This window comes from Pseudorca crassidens, chromosome 7, assembly GCF_039906515.1.
Source record: "Pseudorca crassidens isolate mPseCra1 chromosome 7, mPseCra1.hap1, whole genome shotgun sequence".
NCBI classification, from domain to species: domain Eukaryota; kingdom Metazoa; phylum Chordata; class Mammalia; order Artiodactyla; family Delphinidae; genus Pseudorca; species Pseudorca crassidens.
In genome coordinates this window covers 57,077,960-57,101,243 of record NC_090302.1, presented here as the reverse complement: position 1 = coordinate 57,101,243, position 23,284 = coordinate 57,077,960, and the positions used below count along the sequence as shown (strand labels likewise).

The 23,284-nt window shown below is 39.2% G+C and overlaps 1 protein-coding gene across 3 annotated transcripts in view; it reads right to left on the bottom strand.

Annotated features, from left to right (window-relative positions):
- Positions 1 to 23,284, bottom strand: part of KDM4C (lysine demethylase 4C) — a 412,581-nt gene that overhangs the window by 177,631 nt on the left and 211,666 nt on the right. The window contains exons 9-12 of one of the 3 annotated variants that reach the window (XM_067744341.1): positions 21,737 to 21,930; positions 18,558 to 18,796; positions 15,853 to 16,166; positions 12,061 to 12,169 (exon numbers count right to left, since the gene is read on the bottom strand). In XM_067744341.1, coding sequence (XP_067600442.1) covers positions 12,061 to 12,169; positions 15,853 to 16,166; positions 18,558 to 18,796; positions 21,737 to 21,930 — 856 coding nt within the window. Of the gene's footprint in view, positions 1 to 12,060; positions 12,170 to 15,852; positions 16,167 to 18,557; positions 18,797 to 20,644; positions 20,990 to 21,736; positions 21,931 to 23,284 lie in introns of those variants that run through there. The other 2 variants (XM_067744340.1, XM_067744342.1) reach the window with 2 other exon arrangements.

The window sequence follows — 23,284 nt, the reverse complement described above, 5'->3', positions numbered from 1 at the left end:
AAGCAAATGTTATAAAAGCCCTGACTTCCCGTGGCCTAGAACAATGGTTATTCAACTATTTTGAGGTAAGCATGGTTACAAGAGTAGAGCTCTGATCCCAACCTATTAGAATAAATTAAAACAATGTTTCATTCATGTAATCTATGTGGTCTTAATGTTTGGTTATAATTCTAAACCTCAATTCCTTCATCTGCCAAATGAGTACACGAGCTACCAGCCGTACAGCTGCTATTCATTAGTAAGACAGACCTAGGGCTTCAACAGATGATGATTCTTTCCCTTCTGGGTCTCCAGCAAATCTCTTCAAAGATCATCCAGAAAATTACTTAAAATGTATGCCCTAAACACTAAACTTTTAACATGACAAGACAGGTTGGAACAGAAAGAGCCAATCTAGACAGACACCCAGTTATCTCCTATATAAAAATATTTCAAGATTTATCCTTTCGGGAAAAAAAAGGCCTTTATTCTCCCATTCAGTCAAAAACGTCACTGAGTATATTTATGATAATAAAAAGATTAATAACTTTTCCAGAAGTGTTCAAAAGAATGTGCCCTTCTATGACATAAATCACAGCAAGATCCTTTTTGACACACCTCCTAGAGAAATGGAAATAAAAACAAAAATAAACAAATGGGACCTAATGAAACTTCAAAGCTTTTGCACAGCAAAGGAAAAATAAACAAGGCGAAAAGACAACCGTGAGAATGGGAGAAAATATTTGCAAAGGAAGCAACTGACAAAGGATTAATCTCCAAAATTTACAAGCAGCTCATGTAGCTCAATATCAAAAAAAACAAACAACCCAATCGAAAAACGGGCAGAAGACCTACCCAGACATTTCTCCAAAGAAGATATACAGGTTGCCCACAAACACATGAAAGGATGCTCAACATCACTAATCATTAGAGAAATGCAAATCAAAACTACAATGAGGTATCACCTCACACCAGTCAGAATGGCCATCATCAAAAAAATCTAGAAACAATAAATGCTGGAGAGGGTGTGGAGAAAAGGGAACCCTCTTGCACTGTTGGTGGGAATGTAAATTGATACAGCCACTATGGAGAACAGTATGGAGGTTCCTTAAAAAATTAAAAGTAGAACTACCATATGACCCAGCAATCCCACTACTGGGCATATACCCTGAGAAAACCATAACTCAAAATGAGTCATGTACCACAATGTTCATTACAGCTCTATTTACAATAGCCAGGACATGGAAGCAACCTAAGTGTCCATCAACAGATAAATGGATAAAGAAGACATGGCACATATATACAATGGAGTATTTCTCAGCCATAAAAAGAAATGAAATTGAGTTATTTGTAGTGAGGTGGATGGACCTAGAGTCTCTCATACAGAGTGAACTAGGTCAGAAAGAGAAAAACAAATACCGTATGTTAACACATATATATGGAATCTAAAAAAAGAAAAAATGGTTCTGAAGAACCTAGGGGCAGGACAGGAATAAAGACGCAGATGTAGAGAATGGACTTGAGGATATGGGGAGGGGGAAGGGTAAGCTGTGACAAAGTGAGAGAGTGGCATGGACATATATACACTACCAAATGTAAGATAGATAGCTAGTGGGAAGCAGCTGCATAGCACAGGGAGATCAGCTCGGTGCTTTGTGACCACCTAGAGGGGTGGGATAGGGACGGTGGGAGGGAGATGCAAGAGGGAGGAGATATGGGGATGTATGTATGTGTATAGCTGATTCACTCTGATATAAAGTAGAAACTAACACACCATTGTAAAGCAATTATACTCCAATAAAGATGTTAAAAAAAGAAAAGCTGGCATATCTTTGGAAAACTAGCTGACAACATGGCACCAAAAGGAAGTTATTCTGAGAATCAAATCAAAGATAGGTGAAAGACAGCATATGAAACTCATTGTGTACTGGGCAATATGACTGATGCTGGAGATAAGAAACAAAAATCAACAGTCCCTTGCCTTCAAGGAGTTCAAAACTTCCCATGGAAGAACCCTTTAGTTTCTTAAAGTATTTCATTAACAGCCTCTATATTAAAATGGCCAAAACAAGATCTCCAACCAAAGAACAACTGGTATGTTGCACTTTACCTGCAAAAAAAAAAAACTGCTCCTCTTAGCTAAAAGCAGCTCTGGTCATCTGTGTAAAGGACAGCAGGACCCTTAGACACTTTGACCCAAGAACTAACAGAGGTGTCACTTGGCAGATCACACAAAACGGCTGCTATGGAGACAGAGAACTTCATGCAGAGCAGCCACAATGACAACTACTAGAGAAACAAGGGTGTGGACTACACGAGAGGATGTACGGAAATAAGAAGAGGACGAGGCAGCAAACGTTCATTCTGTTGTTCCACATCCAAAGCCATCAGGGGTTCTTCTTGCCGTTCTTCAAACATGCCACACTAACTGCCTTCCTTTGGGGCCTTTGTACTCACTGTTTTCTCCCAAGAAGAGTCTTACCCCAGATCCTCGGCTAACCCATTTAAAGGCATCATAAAGTATGATTCCTCAAGAAAAGACCTTAACAACTATAGAAATATTTGAGTAATATTCAAATATGTTCATATATCATCACAAACCTTTTCTCTTTTGGTTTCTACTTTTTTATTAGCAAAACAAAAATCCCTACACTTTTCAATCTTGAAAATGTCTCCCCATAACAAAACAAACCAAACATGAACAGTAAAACAATGTAGAATTTAGAGGTCCATGTGGTATGTATAAAAAAATGTCACCTCATCACTTCCCTAAAACTGGGAAACTAAGAATCAGAAAAAAGAATAAAACAATACTATATCGAATTTAAATGATGATAAAGTGAGCCACTTCCTAACCACTCACTATTTGGGAGCCTTACACATATTACTTAACAACCCTCCCAGAAGTAAAAAGTCTTTTCCTAAAATCCATGACAACGGTCCCCAAATGTCAGCCTGCAAAAAACACTGCCAGCCCAGAGCTAAGTTTTCAATAGTCAGAGACAAAACAAAGAAAATGAAGACCATAAAGTAATTATAAAATTAAATTTTAAAAGCTACATTAACTTTGCAAACTGCATGCTTATTCTCAATATTCATAGTTTCACAGCTAAACAAAAGATAGAACTAAAAATGCCTAAAATGTAGTACAAAACACAGGATAATTCAATGGCCTATAGGGTAAGACATCTTTGTCTCCAGAGAGAAGGGGTTGTGTACAAGTTTAAGGAAATGTAAAGTAATACATGAAGATATATGAAAATCAAATAGCAATTTCATACATTTCAACCTAATACAATAATTTATTTTCCTAAGGAATGGAATGAACCACACAATTATAATATCAAAAGCTGTTCCTCAGATGTTTTCTACAAGACTTTAAGAGTAAAACAAGGCACACATGAATTCAAATAAATCAAAGTCTTGACTCTCATTTTACAATCCCAATGCTTTCAGCACTTATAGACATCTGATCATAAGACTTCATGCCAACCACTTTAAAAAAAGTCTCAAGATTGATTCTGAAAACTACAGAAAGCAACCGTGTAACATGAGTTAAAAAGCTAGCGCATTTTTGTCTAATTCAATCAAACCCTTACCAAGCCACTCCATAATAAGGGCAAGGTGTTTTTTATTTTTATTCCCTGTATTGCAGAAAAGGTCAATGCCCTTGGGACTCCACTGGGCTTTGCTAACAGAAAAATCAAGCTAAACTGAGAACGCCCGTTTATTACAAAGCTAAGTGCTAGATAAAATATCCATTAAATCTGAGTGCCAACAACATCTAATGTTTTATGTCCACATAATGCAGGAAAACACTGGTTGTGACCTATCAACAAACATTCCAAGCCAATCTGCTTAGTAATCTGCTGAAGTTGCTGTTTTATTGCTTAAACAGACAGAAATATAACCGTGCTTATTATGAAAGTATAATATTACCTCAAGCTAATAAGAATTGATGGAACAAAGAAGAGATCGTTATGTAAAAATTAATAACATTTGGAGCATGACATGCAACGATCATAGAACAGCATTTGTTTTTCAAAACTGGCAGAGAAAAGGACTTTTTACAGAGGGGAAACACTGTTGATGAGGAACGTTCTTATACTTCACTATTTTGCTTTTCCAAGAAAGGCTAGCATGAAGCAAGAGGACTACACAGTATCCTCTCCTATTACATATATATATTAGGATTGGGGACCTTACATTTTATTTTATTTTTTTTTGGAGGCAGGGAGTATAGTTGATTTAAAATGTTGTGATAGTTTCTTCCTATTATATTTTGATAGAATTAGAGACCTTTAGAGTCTGAATGAAACTTTGGGATCACTAATCCAACAATTTCATCATACATATGATAAACCTTAGAAGGTTACATGACTTAGTTTTCCAAGGCCATACAGCCATTAACAGCCAAGGAGAGACTAGAAGGCAGGTCTCAGGTTGCTAACCAGAAACAGAGTCAGGTGCCCATTACCATCTGGCAAAAATGTTTTTGGTATTAAAACAAATTTTTAATTTATTCTAATACTTAGAATAACATTTTTAAAGTTTGAATCAATAAAAGACATCACTATTATATTTAGTCAATATATCCACTTAAATCTTTGAAATAAAAATTTTTTTACAAAATGAAGATTGGCAAACCTATATCAATGCTCTTAGAAAGGAGGGAGTTACAGCATGCCAGGGGCAGGAGGGCATTAATTCTCCAAAACATCTGTCTGCCAAAGACAAAGTAAAACAGCCAATTCAAAGTAATGTCCTTTTGTTTGAGGGATGATTACAAAGAGCCCAAAAGCCAGCTTTTGTACCAACAGAACTAACAGTTACCAAATGACACAGGGTAAAGCTCAGAAAATACCCAGGAAATATCAGGCAATCCCAGAAGAAAACAAAAATCTCTAATAAAGTGAAATTAGTCTTGGGAAAACATGTTTAGCACCAATTTATCATTCACTTGCATTATAACTTTTTTTTTTTTTCTTTCTTTGCAGTACGCGGGGCCTCTCACTGTTGTGGCCTCTCCCGTTGCGGAGCACAGGCTCCGGACGCGCAGGCTCAGCAGCCATGGCTCACGGGCCCAGCCGCTCCGCGGCATGTGGGATCCTCCCGGACCGGGGCATGAACCCGTGTCCCCTGCATCGGCAGGCGGACTCTCAACCACTGCGCCACCAGGGAAGCCCTCAATTGCATTATAAACACGAATGTTTCCACAAAATGAGTGTGAAAAACATTGAGGAATTAATCAGATTTTGTCAGATGTGAGTTCCTGAGATTTTCCTTGCTTAAATGTACTTAAATGTACACATTTTATTCTTCAAAATAACTGAAAATGTAGCTTAAATAGGTTACATAATGGCCAAACTCCAAGAATAATCTCTAATTAATGTAGCAATTTCCACCTCTTCCATCTCTATATTTAAATATTTAATCTATTACTAAATGAATTATAATATTAATATAGACAGACTGTCCAAAAAATAAATTGCTGTAACACTGCCTGAAATACACTTTTAATGTAACCCTCAAGGCATGCAGACATTACAGAGATAGGATCAGGATCTAAGCTGTCTTTAATTTCAAAGAGATCCTTAACAGCTCATTATAGTACTGCACTTGCTGAACTGATGATTTAGAAAGAGTTATCCAAGACAGTTCAGATTAAAGAAAATCAGAGCCATAACTAGCGCTTTAATCTGAATCTTGTCAATATTCAAACGTGTAGGTGGCGTCACCTCTGCACTTGGGTAAACAGTACAGATGGGTAATGGCATCTTTCAATTTTTCCGTATAAAATTATAGTTGAAGAGTTACAAGCAAAAATTTGGTCCCAGGGTGATGAGCTCAACATATCACCACATTATTTCAGGGTATTTGAAATGTCAAAAATCCATTCATGAACCTGTAGGTTAGGAGCCCTAATTACTCAAAACCAAGGCTCACATTTTACACAAAAGGAAACTGAGGCCAGAGAGAAGGCTTGCCAGAAGTCGAAAAACTTGTAAGGGACAAAGGTCAGGACTTCAGTCAGCGTCTACTGTCTTTTAGTCAACTAAACTCCTATTCAGGTGGGTTCAAAAGATTCTCCAATTGCTTCTGCTAGATGCCCTGGAGGCACTTTTACTTTAAATTTCTGATTGGAATAAGAGGCATAAATGTGACGGCAGCCCTATGGTTAAGAATTGTTAGGGTGACTTTCTCTTATCCTATCCTCTTTCCCCATCCAAGCTGAGACCCAGCAGCGGGACCTCTTGGCCTCTGCCTGGGCCTATGGTCCATTTTGGTCTTTAGTTTTTCCCTAGCACACCCTTAACTAAGGGCTTAGGCTTTCAGGAGTCCCACTTTATGAGTCTGGGGGATCCTATGAGGTCTTAGCTCTGATTTCCCAGCCTCCACCCTAGTCCCGGCATATTTCCTCCAAACAGCACGGCATTCACTCTCTCCTACCCACCTGAATGTCGTCTCGCCGTGACTCCCCCTCTGGATTTCCCTCATTTCTCGAGAGCTCAGCTAGCAGCCTCTTCCTGCTCCTCATGTCACAACACAGACAACAAACATTCATTATGTGCCAGACACTGTTCTGAGTGCCTTACACATAGTCCTTTAACCCTCCTAAGAGCTCCATGTGGCAGAGGCTGCTACAGTCTTCACTTGGTAAGCACAGAGCCAAAGCATGGAGGGTCATGCAGCTAATGGAGCACTGCAGCTGGCTGACCATGACCACAGACGTGGAGAAATAAGACCCTTTATGTTACTTTTGCCTCTCCATGCATGTATAAAGGTTGATTGTTTTATTTATCAATTATTTTTCTGATTCTTTTGTAACTGGAGGATTATCTGGTAATCCAGTACATCACATCCACACTCTCTGTCTCTTTAAAATATTTTTTTGTCCAAATATAAGAGAAATGTATTTATTACAAAAAGTTTTAAAAGTCATCAGCAAAGAAAAGAGAACTAAAATCACCTGATAACAATCTTGTATATTTTCTTATAAACTTTCAACTTAACTTTCTAAGTCTCTAGCAAAACTCCACAGACAGCATTAGTATGTCAACTCAAACTGACACCAACAACCACGGGAATCACTGAGTACAGTATCACTGCGTCAGCCACTGCCACGTTCATGAGGTCTCCTGTGTGTTTGCAGGGATTCTCCTTTACAGGTGCTTTAGAAACAACATTAACCTTATCACTTCACCAAGGGGGTTATGTGCACAGTAAGTACAAAAGCAGTGAAGATACTGTAAGTCAATAGTAGGAAAAGTTGGAAAATTAATACCGGAAACAAATGTAGTAAAAAAAAAAAAAATTTTAGGTGGGAAACAAACACATACATGACACCCGAAACACTGTAAATCAACTATACTTCAATTTTAAAAAACGCACATATGTGTGCAGGAGAAGTTAAAGACCAAACAATGAACCATAAAGGGCAAGGCAGGGAGATGGATAAAATGCATGTTCAGAATATGGATGTCAATGTACAATGTCTATTAGCCTAAGGTCAGTTCAGGAAAAGTCCTGAGTTTGTGTCAGCACAAACTGCTGCCAATGAAAACTAGTCAGAAAAAGCACACATTAGTGAAAAATTTTTGAATAAGAATGACTTCAAACTGGGAAGGAAATACACATATGCACGCACATGCGCGCGTGCATACACACACACACACACCCCTACATACACACCCAGGTGCTAGCTAAGCAACTATCCCAATCGTTACTCTGGGGGCCCTCAGGTCTCCAAAGCACTGGCCACATCTGCAACACGTCAGCTTCATATTAACTTTGAGTAGGTTCTAGGATTTGGCACAGTAGAAAGAGGATTCCAACACATTCAGGATACAAAACTGAGTTAGGTGACATATTATATCTACAGCTAATTAAAACCATATGTTCTTCTATACACGTATATACAGAGAGAATACTTCCTGGACAAGATTTTTGGTTTTCCTTTTAACGTGACAGCATACGTTATATCAAAGTATTTCATGGGCTTCCCTAGTGGCACAGTGGTTGAGAGTCTGCCTGTTGACGCAGGGGACACGGGTTCATGCCCCGGTCCGGGAAGATCCCACATGCCGCGGAGCGGCTAGGCCCGTGAGCCATGGCCGCTGAGCCTGTGCGTCCAGAGCCTGTGATCCGCAACAGGAGAGGCCACAACAGTGGGAGGCCCGCGTACCGCCAAAAAAAAAAAAAAGTATTTCATTATCTTTTTGAATGGCTGATTTCAAGGTTATTAATCATTAAGGACTTCCTGCTTTTGGATCCACAGGTGAGTTAAGCCACAGACTGACCTTGGACTTGGAGTGGGGAGACAAAAGGAGTGAGAGTGAGGAGACAGACACAGAGAAAAATACTGAAGCACAGCGTAAGATGACGAGTGATATGCTAGAGCTAAGTATAGATGGGATAGGACAGTAGAGGAGAAGTAAGAGGAAGGAGGGGTAAATGGTGAGAAGTAGGTGAGAGTCCCAAGATGGAAAGGTGCATCACAGGGAAAGCATGAAAGCATAAAGCAGCAGACATACTCAGGAGAAAAAACAAACAATTGTCTGAATGGATGGAAAGGAGGATTCACGTTGGGTAGTTGAGGGAAATGAAGCTGCAGAGAGAAGCTGGTACTGGATCATGAACAGCCTTAAAGTCACTTATCCTCAATCGAATCTATAACATTAAGGGAAATATGTGAGAGCCTTTGGGCAGACATCTTCGGCAACCAAAGAAAAAGAATTACTGGGCTTCCCTGGTGGTGCAGTGGTTGAGAGTCCGCCTGACGATGCAGGGGACACGGGTTCATGCCCTGGTCCGGGAAGATCCCACATGCCGCGGAGCGGCTGGGCCCGTGAGCCATGGCCGCTGAGCCTACGCGTCCGGAGCCTGTACTCCGCAACGGGAGAGGCCACAACAGTGAGAGGCCCACGTACCGCAGAAAAAAAAAAAAAAAAAAAAAAAAGAATTACTATGGCGGATTTCTGAGCTTCCCGCCCGCCAGGGTCCATCCTCTCACACTCAGGGCCTTCTGAGGCCAGGCAAGTTGTTATTCTCAGAGCCTCCCTGGCTCACCCGTGCTGCATACACACCCCTTTCCTTACAGACACTCAATCACAAAGGTCTGAAATCGGAGAAGGGGAACATGCTGTTATAGTGACACATCACAAGAGGAGAATGGATACATATCCAGAATGTTTCAAAACTAAAACGACCCACCCAAGCACTTCTCTTTCAAGTCTGTTTCAACATTGTATAATTAGCTTCAAAAACAGAAAAATATACAGAATATTAATCCATGCTTCAGGATCACCTTGATCAGGCAGTGCAGCTGCCTGACTTAAGGGAAAAGGGAACTGAAAAACACTTCAGTTAAAAGAAAACCAGAGACAGATTAGTAATTTCTTTTAAACTACAAATAATGAATATGCAGGGACTTCCCTGTTGGTGCAGTGGTTAAGAATCCACCTGCCAATTCAGGGGACACAGGTTCGAGCCCTGGTCTGGGAAGATCCTACATGCCGTGGAGCAACTGAGCCCGTGTGCCACAACTACTGAGCCCACATGCCACAACTACTGAAGCCTGTGTTCCTAGAGCCCGTGCTCCACAACAAGAGAAGCCACTGCAATGAGAAGCCCCTGCTCACCGCAACTAGAGAAAACCCGCATGCAGCAATGAAGACCCAACACAGCCAAAAATAAATAAATTTATAATAATAATATGTAGTATACATTTGAGAGAGTTTTTCATCCTCCTAAAAAGAATGAATTAGATATTAGTTTTTATGTAAAAATGCTATATACTCTGAAACATCAATTCATTTCTTAGGTATCTCCCCACTCTGCTCCACCACTGTAGACCCTCGTGTTTTTCTGCTAAGTATGGAAAATCTTCCAGGAAAGAACAGGCTAAGAGTCAGGAAATCCTTGCTGATCCTGTAATTACTGGATCTGCCACCAATTAGAATGATCTCTACAGTTTCAGGCCACTTGAGTATCAAAGAGCCACTGCACTGTCCTTTGAGAAGAGCAGCTTAGAGGTAACTCTTATCTCCCACATAAGCTCCCAGAGGTGCTGGATCAATATCTTTCCCCTCTGCTGCTTTTCTGTTAGGGAGTCAAATGCCAGCTTGAATAGAGAAATGCTCATTCACCAACAAGGGACACTGCTGTTTAGAGATGCAATTTCTCAGATGCTCCAATCCTGTCCTGTATACACAATTACTTCTATAAGAGGAGTGCAAAAGGAGCCCAGTAGTTATGGTAGGAAATTCCCAAAAGACGCTAGATTTGGAGTTGTGTGCTCCCAATGAGCACTAATCCCACTCTTCGTCACTTTCTAATAATGACGTCTAATAATGACATAATTATAATCATAATAATGATGATTTTCATTCACTTTTAGATGTACAAGACACAGAGGGAGAAGGCTGAGGTAAAGACATTCAATGCCCAATAAATAAGTAATTTGCTCCAGGACACGGAATATTATCCACTCTTTGTTTGGAAGTCTGTAAAAATCTTTAGCCATCACTGTAATTCTCTGATTTTTCCTCTCAATTCTCAAAAATCCCCAGAGGACCGCAGCAGTCCTTAATATATTAAAATAGAGGGTGAGACTGCTGCAAAAGCTACAATCACCAGTGTTTCAGCAAGATATTTAACCTCAGACTTTGGAGATGTCTTCGTTAAACCAATCCATTTAGAAATTTGGCAAGCTATACTGATCGAAATCAGAACTTCTCTCCATGGAGAAACTCTGGGCCAATTTACGATGATTCACATGGAAATAAACTTCCTAGGAAGATAATGACATAGGAGAAGGCAGTTCTCCTTATGTGTTAGGATAGCCCATTCCCTTCCAAGAAGCTATGCTGTCAGAGGCTATGATGGGGAAGGGTAATGAAAATCCATAAGTAATGTAAATTAAGTATTAATTACTTTATACAGAACAGTCCTTTATCTTGGCACTAAGGGGAAAACGGTTTGTGCTGCATATGATAAAGTTGGAGAAAGAAAAATTGAACATGATGATATATGGAAATAAAGGCAAATATGTTTCATTACTTTTATTACTCAAGGCAGAATTCTACCTTGAATTGGCATTACAGAGACTGCTACTATCATTATCTGATCCCTACACTGAGGATCTCTTTTTCTAACTAAACATGCGGCATAAAAGAAGACAGTGAATAAAAGTTAAAAAAAATCTGCTAAAGATGTGTACTCTGATAAACTGGATTTAAACTAAATGGAAGCCTGAACCCAAGATTCAAGTTATTCCCTTGACAGCATCCTCACAGACTTGATTAACAATTTCCACCAGGAAATGAGAACACCTCAAAGAAGGGCTTTTTACAGAAAACCTGCTTGAACTGATCCTTTTAGAGATGGAAAAAAAACAGACCCTTATGATGCTATGAGATACTTGTAAGGAAGAAACAGCTGGTCAGAGGTATGATTGAAGACAACAAAAAAACATTTTTGGAAAAAGAGAGGTAAAAGGGGCAACTAGGTAAGACAAACAGACAAATGTTAACATCTAGGAATAGTAACTGGTTGTAAATAAAACTACTTCACACCAAGCCACATCAGTAAAATCTAGTTAATGAGAAAGGATGTTTCATGACACACCAGGTGTAACAGGATATAGAAGTACTGCATCTAGTTTCGTACTCAGATGGTGTTAATAAATTTAAAGGATTCAAGTTAAAAACAAAGGCAATGCAAAGAAACACAAAGCATATTATTTCCGTAATTTGATACCTTGAGAAAAATGATTGTCAGCTCCTTCTGGAGGGTCTCAAGGCAAATGTCAGAAATGACCAATTTACCCCATCATATAAAAAAAGGAAGACTTTAACATGGCTAGATTATGTGAAGCAAGGATGTATCCCTAAAATATAAATTCCAAATAAATTATGTATTACTTATGGTCTCCTTATGGTGTATATATTTGCCACTTGGTGAGATTTCTTCTCTACCAGGCCATTTTTTAGAAAAGTTTGTTACAACAAACTGACAGAATAACTTCTGAGTATTATACAGTCTATACGGAATAAATACTGGAAAACAACACAAGCTCACCTTCATCACTCGTTGCCTGCTGTTTCACCAGAGTCATTGGGGATCTTGCTGGAGGCTTACTAAGTGGATGGCGCCAACTTTTAGCAGTTTTGGTTTCTCCTTCTATTCTCTGGTTACAGAACACAAATGGGGGAGAAACAGCCACCGTTAAAGACTTGTTTTAAAACAAAAAACTATGGTTATGATGATTTACAACAAGTTAATTATGAAGAACTCTTACACTCATTCACCTGCTGAGGAATTAACACTTCGTTAAAGAAATTTAAACCTACAAGTCAAAAGAAATAGGAACCCATTCTATTAATAATTTTACTGACAGGGAAGTCAGTTAACTATTCTTCCACTTCATATTAAAATACTATCTGGAGGGACTTCCCTGGTGGCACAGTGGGTAAGAATCGGCCTACCAGTGCAGGGGACACGGGTTCGAGCCCTGGTCCGGGAAGATCCCACATGCCACAGAGCAACTAAGCCCGTGAGCCACAACTACTGAGTCTGCATGCTGCACCTACTGAAGCTCACGTGCCTAGAGCCTGTGCTCCGCAGCAAGAGAAGCCACAGCAGTGAGAAGCCCATGCACCGCAACGAAGAGTAGCCCTCACTCGCCACTACGCAGCAATGAGAGAAAGTCTGCGCGCAGCAATGAAGACCCAACACAGCCAAAAACAAAATACAAATTTAAAAAAACAAAAACAAAAACACTATCTGGGGACTTCCCTGGTTGTGCAGTGGGTAAGACTCTGCACTCCCAATGCAGGGGGCCCAGGTTCAATCCCTGGTTGGGGAACTGGATCCTGCATGCTGCAACTAAGGAGTCCTCATGCCACAATGAAGATCCCGCATGCTGCAACTAAGACAGGTACAGCCGAAATAGATACCTAAATATTTAAAAAAAAAAAAACACAAAAACACTATCTGTAGTGCAGGGTATGCTTCTCAAACCTACAATAAACTCAGCAGTTAGCTAGTTTTCAAAAGTTCTTTAAAACTAATTTAAATTTAGGATTATATATTCATAACAAAACAGGACCATGGCATTTGGTCATGTGTGACTATGTGGCAGGTTATTTTGCTTTCTATCCTCACACAGGAGGAAGTACTGCCAAGGTGAGCCTGTACTCCTCCTTCCATTCAAAAATGAATCGCCACTTCTCTGAGGATCAAACAGGAAATCAAAAGTTGTTGCTGTTGTTTAATATGGCACATTACTGTCATCTTGAAACCACTTAAATTTTACGTAAAATCTTCTGTCTGAGCTGCCCAGACTACATTCTCCTTTCAAAGGTAAAGGAAAAAGTCCTGTGCATCCTGACATCTTCCAGGCAGAAACTACTTCCAAGCTTTCTTGCCCATGCAGCAACCCCCCAAAAAAGGCAGGGGTGTGGTTAGAGAAAGAGTTCGAAACTAGTGGGTTTGCATCAACATTTGACTGCAAAAGAAAGGAGTCCCAGGAATTTCCCAGTAAGCTGAAGAAGCAGGGCCCAGAGGGAGAGAAACTATGCTGACATCTGACACCAAAACAGAATTATGAGAAAATGCGTGAGAGCATTCTAATCAAAGCTGGGATCACAAAGTATAATACAGGGTGAGATTTACCTGTAGTTTATAACAGCTAAAAATTAATGTGAGGAATTATAACTTAGTCAACAGTAACAAATATTTACTAAACCCTTACTACATGCCACACTGTTCTAAGAGTGAGCTACAGAAGGTCCCTGCTTCCAAAGAGTGCAATATAGATTGGGGGTGGGGGTGGGGGGAGCACAGACAAAAAACAAGTAGAAAATAAATATTTATGAAGTACTATTAAGCAATAGTAATAAAACAATAAAGCATGACAAAGAATGGAAAGAGATGGGGAGAAGGCTATTTTATATGGGGTCATCAGAGAAGCCCTTTCTGACAAGAAGACATTTGAGTGGAGCCTTGAGTGCAATGAGGAAGCGGTCCATTTAGCTCTCTAGGGGAGGAGTATTTTGGACAGCAGGAATAGCAGGTAAGGTTTGAACACATTTGATTTATTCCAGGAAAAGCATGGAGTCCAGTTACAGATAGACAGACACTGTTTAAAAAATAACGCAATGTTTCTTGAGAAGGTTGACTAAAGCTGACTGCTACCAGCATACACGTAGCATCACGCTTAATACTAAGAAACACTGGTCACACTACACAAAAATGAAATGGCTCTGTATCACTTAGAAGGACTGTCTGACACCATGGTATGAGAAAAGAATACCACACAGCCGTTTCTGATGAGAGCAAACCAAGTCCCTCAGCCCTCAACAGCAGCACTTGCTTTCCTAGGCAGTCAGGCTTTGTTCAGAGAAATGATAAAGATGAAGGTTAACGGCACTGAGAATCCAACTGCCTCCATTGAAAGCAAGGAAACAGAAAACTTACTTTCCGTTCCATTCTAGTTTAAAGAAGCTGACCAAATATAAACAGGCATGTGACTTATTCACCATTCTAGAATCCCAATATCTATCCAGCTACAATCGCTATGTGAAATTAAGTTGTAAATTTTATTTACTGGTATGTGAATACTATTTTCAAATTGCTCAGCAACCTTTTCAAATAAATTAGATCATATTTTTCTATTTCTCAGATACTTCTGAGAAATATTTTATAGTTCAGTAGGACAATCATGCATAAAAATGATAAAAGTTATTGGGTGAAATTAGGAAATCATCTATATTTTATTGGACATTTTAAAATTACTTATGAACAGAGTATTCCAAGTTGATGTCTTTATTTACTCTCCCTTGCTACTAAAGCTCCAAAAGGCCTGTGATGAGTTGAAATGACCAGGAGCAGTCCGGAAGTGGGTCTGTTCAGTGGCCGGCACAATTTATCAGCTCCAACATTTGAGGCTTCCCTTACTCATCCACTTGAACTCCTTTATCAAGTTGTGCAGGTCAAAAGAGGTTACCAAATTATGACAATCACTACATGCAGTCGTAGCTTGGCTGATACACTCACAATCTTAAAGTTACAGTGAAAGTTTACGCTGAGAGCATATGATATTAACATCGTACAAGAACATATGAGAAACAGGGAGGCCCTATGCAAAGGGTTAGAATGGGGAGGCTGGAAATCAAGAGGGATCTTGAGTTTTCCAAGAGGCAAAGGCCTGGTTCCCACGGTGGGCAGGACCAGAAGGGTCAGCCTGGTCCTAGATTCAGAGTCCATGAGGAAAGAGTCAGGGAAAAGTATGACCAGATGAGCCTTAATCTTAAAATAGAGGCTGTGGGAAGCCTGCAACCCAGAGGTATTAAGCATTGGCAGAAGGAGGCCAGAGCCCTGCAGCTGGAATTATTTCCAGCCTGGCTACTATTGGAGGTGACAGAACCGCTCTGTATCTTGACTGCATCAATGTCAGTATCATGGTGATATTCTACTATAGTTTTCCAAGAAGACACTATTGGAAAAAAAAAAAAAAGAAAACACTATTGGGGCAAAAGGGATACATAAGACCTTGTTATACTATTTCTTACCACTGCATGTAAATCTACAATTATCTCAAAATAAAGAGTTTAGTGTTAGAAAAAATTTTTAAGTAAGAAAATTAAGCTCCAATATGTGGCCAAAAGTTCCATGTTCTCTGAATTATTACCATGTGAGCCAGACCTCACAGAAGGCTTACCTCCCGGTCATTGAAACAAATATGATTAAGACCCATAAATGTGAAATGTTATTTCTGCCCTAAAGCAAGATTTTGATGCACAGCATTCTGTTTGCAGAAAGTGCCTTGACAACATAATAAATATGGTAAAAATTGACACTGCCACATACACTGGGGACTTTGAAGCCATTTCTCTCTCCACTGGGGACCTCTGGGACTTCCCCAGGTTCAAGGCCTACCCCATGGCTCTCCACATCACTCTCTTCTCCCTCTGTCAAAGCACTGTTACTCTCCACCACAGAGGAGCACGACTCAGGTGACTTTGGCCATGGAAGCTTGGGTGGCTCTGATTCCTTAGACATAACATGGCCACTAGACATGGAATCGTCAGCATCACTGGGATTTGAAGGCGGAATTGTGGCACAGGTTTGGTCAGCCTCAGTTTTGATTTTCTCTGCCACAGATGTGCTTAGGCAGACGTTTCCTGAGGAGTAAAACAAAAGACTGTTAATAAATCTTACACTGTGTTATTGCTGAGAACTGTTGAACTATTCTCAACTAAATTTCTACCATCAAACTTTCCCTCTAAATTTCCACTAAAGACCTGAGTGGGAAAGGTCACCAAAGCACCATGCAGCCTTCGTAATTGTTAAGGTGGCAAAATAATATACTTACTGACAAAATAAGGGATTTAAAAAGAGGTTCCACTGCAGACCAATGTCAAAAGCCAGGGCAATAACAATAATTACCCAAGCAATAGCAAGTTGAGATCTTTCTAAAAATAAGAACTTAATTCCAATATATGCTACTGACGAAACATTCCAGCTCAGAGGATGTATCTCAAGAACACAGGTAGGGAAGTCCCTGGTGGCGCAGTGGTTAAGAATCCGCCTGCCAATGCAGGGGACACGGGTTCGAGCCCTGGTCTGGGAAGATCCCACATGCCATGGAGCAACTAAGCCTGTGAGCCACAACTGCTGAGCCTGCGCTCTAGAGCCCACAAGCCACAACTACTGAAGCCTGCACGCCTAGAGCCCGTGGCTCCACAACAAGAGAAGCCACCGCAATGAGAAGCCCGTGCACCGCAACAAAGAGTAGCCCCCGCTCGCCGCAACTAGAGAAAACCCATGCGCAGCAACGAAGACCCAACGCAGCCAAAAATAAATTTATATTAAAAAAGAAAAACCACATGTAAAACTGTGAGATCGAATAAAAATTATTTCCTACACTAATCCTGCATCATACAATGACAGCATATGAAAGGAGAAGAATATCACATGCACTTCTCTCCTACAGCCATCTCTATTCACCCTCCTTCCTTCCTTACACATACACGCACACGTGCACACACACAAGCATCATTTCACCTATCACACAGTAGCTCGGATGCTGCACTAGCCAAGTCCTCTATTAGATGCTCTGCCAGGTCTCAAAACCTGGAAGTCCAAATGCAAGAGACCAGGCAGTGACACAAATAATAAACCTGGGTACCCTTAGCTTAAACTACCCAGTAATTTGTAAAGTAGTTAATTTAACCTGGTGTGATTAAAAACAACAACAACAAAAAAAAACTACGGCGAGAGACTATAAAGAAATATCCGTAAGCACTGCATAACTGTTCTCTGTACTGCTTGCTATTCCCTTCCCTACCTTCTTTACTTTCTATTTTCCATGTGTTCATCACAAGTCAATTCAGATATCACTTACTCCAAGAAACCCTGCCAGTCCAGCCTCCTGTCTATTTCAGGTCTTTCCTTGGTATTCCAGGAACACCCTATGCCATAGCTACTAGTGGCACTCAGCACACTAGATAAGAATTATATATTTATTTGTCTAGCTCTCCAATTAAATATAAACTCAGTGAAAAAAAAGTCTATGATTTAAACCCTATTAACATAGATATTTCAAGAGCAAAAGGTAGTAAGAATAGAGAAGCAGCCAAGGATCCGATTAACTAGGACAATGATCAGGACTTTTTCTTTTACTGAGTGCAATAAGAGCAAGAAGATGGGAGGGACAAAACAAACCACGTCTTTTAAATGGATCACTATGACTGTCATATGGAGAACTGACTAGTAGGGGTGACTAGAGTGGACACAGGCAAGACAGGAAGGAAGTAATTTCTGCAACAGTCCAGACAAGAGATAACGTGCCTTGAACAAAGAGGAAGCAAGGGGGTGGCTGGATTGGGGAGAGTCCCACAGTTGAAGGATACAATAGATGAGGGGTATGAGAGAGCGACAGGAATTACCAACAAGCTCGATTAGGAAAAGGACAAAATCTCCAACAACTATTAAAGAAGCAAAGCATTAAAACAATTTCAGAGAAATATGCTATAAAAGCGGGGAAAAGCAAAGCAGTTGAGATTTACAGATGATGGCTTTGGCGCAGAGAAACAGCCAGGGGACTATATACACATTTCACAGGACTGAATAATGTTTGCTGTTCTTCTGTAAAACCTTAATCTTTATTTTCTTCCTAAAATTAAGTCGACGCTAAGAATCTGCAAAGAATTATCTATAATTGGTTTTCTCTATTCCATGTGAATTCGAGAGAGGCTTTCCAAAAAATGTATTGTATATTATAAATTGAGTTGCACTAAAAGTAAATTTTTTTCATTTTAGAATCTTCTTTTTTATTAAACGAAATAGGCACTGCTGGCTGCTTGCCTCAAAATTCCATTACCCGTAGCAGTGGTGCTTCTGATTTTCATAACACTCCCTTGGCCTTTTGATTGAGTTACCGCATAGTTTTAGATAGCTTATTGGTTAAGCTACGTGGAAAAGTAACATATCTGCCCTAGTAAACACAGATTTAAGGCAGATCAACAATCACCTACTACTAATACGTGAAACATAATCAGCTAGTTTCTCACCTGCGAATCTGATATTATCTGATAAATTGTGATCCAGCTGCATCCTGCTAGCAGAGGCCTCTTCCTCTGAAGGTGCTTCTGTATTTGCTAGTTTCACTGCTTCTTCTGGCTTTTCACTGTCCTTGAGCTCATCTGGGTCTGGGTCAGGAGTGGGGCCCTCTGCCCCATCAACTGCAGCTAACACTTCCTCATCTTCCTCATTCTTAGGCCTCTTAGAGTGAGAACTAGTGCACTGGAAGCTTTTAACAAAAGAAGCTATAGTCAGAACACAATATTTCCAATGGACAGGAAAAAACATATATACAAATATTATTTTCACTTAATGAAAAAAGAGAAGAGAAAACTGATTGGTTTTTAAACACATTATACAAAGATAATCTTCACGAGGAATAGATCAAATTGAAATGTTAAGCACAGTTTTAATAACAATTTACTAAAAACTAAAACAACTCTAAATTGTTAAACATTATTGATTATTAAATATTACTGATTATTAAACATTACTGGAAAATCACTTAAAATTTTATAACAATATTAAAGCGAAAAATAAAGTGAAAAATGATGACATAAGGATAAAAGAAAATATTATTTAGATAATGAAGAAAGAAAAAGGAAATGAGGAGATTCCATAAAGCTGTTGTTAAAATTTGAGTAGATTATTTACATTCCAAGGTGAACTGGTGGCTATATTTCCCTGAGTTTCGTACAATTCTGAAATATGCATGAAAAGCATTAAGGTTAAATGCAATTATCATTAGCTAAAGGAATTAAGAGAGGAGGAAGGCAAACCATATGTATTTAACATCTTATATCAATGTATTATTTATTTTCAGAGTGGACGCCATTTTTAAAGTTTTCCTCTTCTAGTATTTTCCAGCAAGTCACTTGATAGCTTTGTTGCAGATGCCTTTTGTATATGACACATTTCTAACACTTTCATTTAAGAAGAATTACAACTGAAATCAAAATGACGTGTACTTCAGAGTACACACACACACAAGAAAACACATTAGTGTTTTTCTATAGGAAGTCACAGATAAGATAAAGGGGGTAGCCAGGGATAACCTATGTAAATTAGCTTTGGCTGCTGCTGGAAGTAACAGTATTGGTATCATCATCACTTTATTGAGAACCCATGCAGTGGCCTATGTGGAATATCTCTACATTATGAATAGCACAGTACACTTATAATAGGATGGCTGACATCTCTTTGAGATTTCAGTGAATCATTCCCTTCATTAGATTTTCCTAGATATAGCATATTACTTAAGGGAGATCAGCAAACTCGATGATCAAACCACAAAGGTGAGCATAATAAACAAGCCCCTTAACATTAGGCTTTCTAACTGGGTGAGTGAAGACCACTGATTATTTTAACCTACTGAAAGGCATTTCGAATCTGTTCAATGTCATAGATCTATATTCAATGTCAACCCACAAGGACCACTGTGGTTAGTAACTAAGAGACCACATCATACACCTAATTGGAGTACTGTGTTTTCTGTCCATTAAAGAACAATTCTCAAGATGTGCCATTGGCTACTGAACTCAAGACTGACTACTGCCCCTCCTTCCACAGTGAACTTTTTTGGCAATGCGGATTCGCACATTTACAAAACACAGTGACTCTCTAAATCGGTGTTTCCCAAACTCTTCTGAATGCAACCCACAGTAAGTTATACATTTCAGATGATGACACAATACACACATACACATGCTCACACATGTCATGAATTAATACTTACCCTTACCTCATGGGAAGAACTACAATGCATTTTATTCTCTTTTACTTCCTAATTTTAAAATGTTGTTCCTAACCTATTAAATTGCTTTGAAAACTAAAAGTTTGAAAATTCCTGCTGTAGACTATACGGTGAACTAAGAACACCTGGGTTTTAATTCTGCTACTAACTAATTCTGTGCGTCAAGTATATCTCTTACAAAATGCTGGTTTCACTCCATGTTCTTAAGGTTCCTCCACTCACTAGCATTCTAAAATAGCAGAAAGTAAATTGTCAGGGGGGGTGGGGGGGGAAGAGAGAGAGAGAGTCAGAAAATAGGCAACAGAAGTGTGGACAAAGACTTAAAATTGCAGTGTTATTTGGTTAGTAGCAAAAAACTAGAAACAAGCTACAGGTCCAAATACAGGAGATTAAATACATGCAGGCATTAGAAATTACGTTGTAGCAAATCATTCAGTTACATGAAAAAATATAAAACTGGTCATCAAATTATTAATAAGAGCATGGCCCCAATTTTGGAAATGTATATAATATTATATAATAAATAAAAATATATATGTAAAGGATATATACAAAATGTTAACACTGGTTATCTCTGGATTGTGAGGTTATGGGTGATTTGGGACTCCTTCATTATTCTTTTCCTTATTTTACAAATTTTCTCCAATGCACAAATATTACTTTTACAATCTGAAAGAAAAACAATGAGTAATACTGGAGAGTAAAAATGTAATATAAACCTGGAAAATATAAAAGTCTAAAAAGGTTGCCTGAGGACCTGAGCAACATAACACACACCCTATTTAATGTGTTTTAAGACAGCAAGATGACCACAACAGGCCTAAAGGCTTTTGAAATGGCACTGGCCACAAAAATGGAATGTAGATTAAAGTACACAGGGACAACCACGTTACAGAAACACCACATGCTCTGATTTACATCTTGTGAAAGAATAAAGCCAAGTGTGTATAATGTAGCAAAATATATAGGCATCCCAATGAGAAAAGTAATATCTGAGATGTTTGACAAATGAAAAAGAAAACTACTAAAAGTCAAAATCAGCAGCAAAATTAAAAAGTTGGAAATCGAGTTACTGAAGTTGACAAAAATAAGGAGATGAATAGAGGGCACTGATAAATCTTTAAATACATTAATGTAAGGGGTTTAGAAGGTCTAGAATTGTTCTATTTCTCATGCATTGCAACTTTCAAAATATTCTCAAATACAATATACATCTCTGTTTATATTCTATTTATTTGTTACACTTCCAAAGAACTGAAAATACTTTGCGTCAAATTTTTCGTAAGATATTAAGTAAACTGATGGTGAATAAACAGAAATAAAAAAGCAAATAAATAGTCTTTGAGAACATTATGTTCAAGGACCCATTTTAAATGAGTAAGTACAAGTAGGATGGGGTGTGGGCAGGATCATTACCTCCTGGATGCTTTTCTTACTTTCCTCCTCCTCTGCAGCCATGCTTTTACTTCAGGGGTGGATTCTGGAGTAGGCTTCGTGTGATCTATGGTATATATATCCTTTCCTTGTTTCCAAAGCTGGTATCTGTCTGGCTGAAATTTCCTCACAAAGATATCCATTGAAATTTTCACCATGTCTTTCCTGCAGGTGCACTGAAACGCAATGGGGTTGGAGTGCTTTAAACATTTTGCTAACTACAGAAAGTCACACTGAGTTGTCCTTTGAATGTACCATACATGAATACTTAGTCACTACATAATGGAGAATAATGTTTTACATTTTCAAACATTCAGTGAGTAGGGACTTCCCTGGTGGTCCAGTGGGTAAGGCTCCACACTCCCAATGCAGGGGGGCCCGGTTTCGATCCCTGGTCAGGGAACTAGATCCTACATGCATGCTACAACTAAGAAGTCCGCATGCCACAACTAAGTCTGCACGCCACAACTAAAAAAGATCCCACATGCCACAGCAAAGATCCCGCATGTGCCACAACTAAGACCTGGCACAACTGAAAATTAATAAAAATAAATAAATAAAATAAATTTTTTTTTAAAGTTTTAAGAAAAACAGTCAGTGAGTAATAAACTCAATTTCTTCTGAATGGAGGTGATAACCTGTATATTCACATCTATAAACAGTAGAATAAGATGTTAAAATGCATTGCAGAGGGCTTCCCTGGTGGCGCAGTGGTTGGGAGTCCGCCTGCCGATGCAGGGGACGCGGGTTCCTGCCCCGATCCGGGAGGATCCCACATGCCGCGGAGCGGCTGGGCCCGTGAGCCATGGCCGCTGGGCCTGCGCGTCCGGAGCCTGTGCTCCGCAGCGGGAGGGGCCGCAGCAGTGAGAGGCCCGCGTGCCGCAGAAGGAGAAGGAAAAAAAGGGGAAAAAAAAAAAAAAAAATGCATTGCAGAGTTCTTGCAGCTGAATACTGTAAAGCTGAAAACCTAGGTTGACAATGAATAAAAGTAGCTAATAAATGTGTGGTTAGAATAATTTAACCAATAGGTTGAGATAAATTTTCTCCAAGATATATTTTAATCACATTAATGTTTATTAACAAATATACTCTCACAAAGTAACCAACAATTAGGAGCAAATAAACAGCCTCTTCTACATCATATCACATGAAACACCCACCATCACCACTACAATCATATCCACTAGAAAGAAGGAATAGTGTTAAGATAAGAAGTTCAAAGAAAAGATTATTTTGAATCCACTAGAACTTTGATTCTCATGAATACATAGTTAGAAGTCATATCATATAAAGCAAGTTTCCTATAAAGACCTCACACAGGTTATATTGTGTCTAGGTTAGTATTCCATGCAATGGAACAGATAGAATTCAAATAGTGAAACAGAGATAGTCTCAAAGACGTAACATACCTTAACCATCCCTAACACACCTGGCAACAGACTGGTTGACTCAACAACAGCCTTGAAACAGTAAGTCTTTCAATATTTTGGCAATACAATTATCATCTCCATGCAAATTAATTTAAAATTT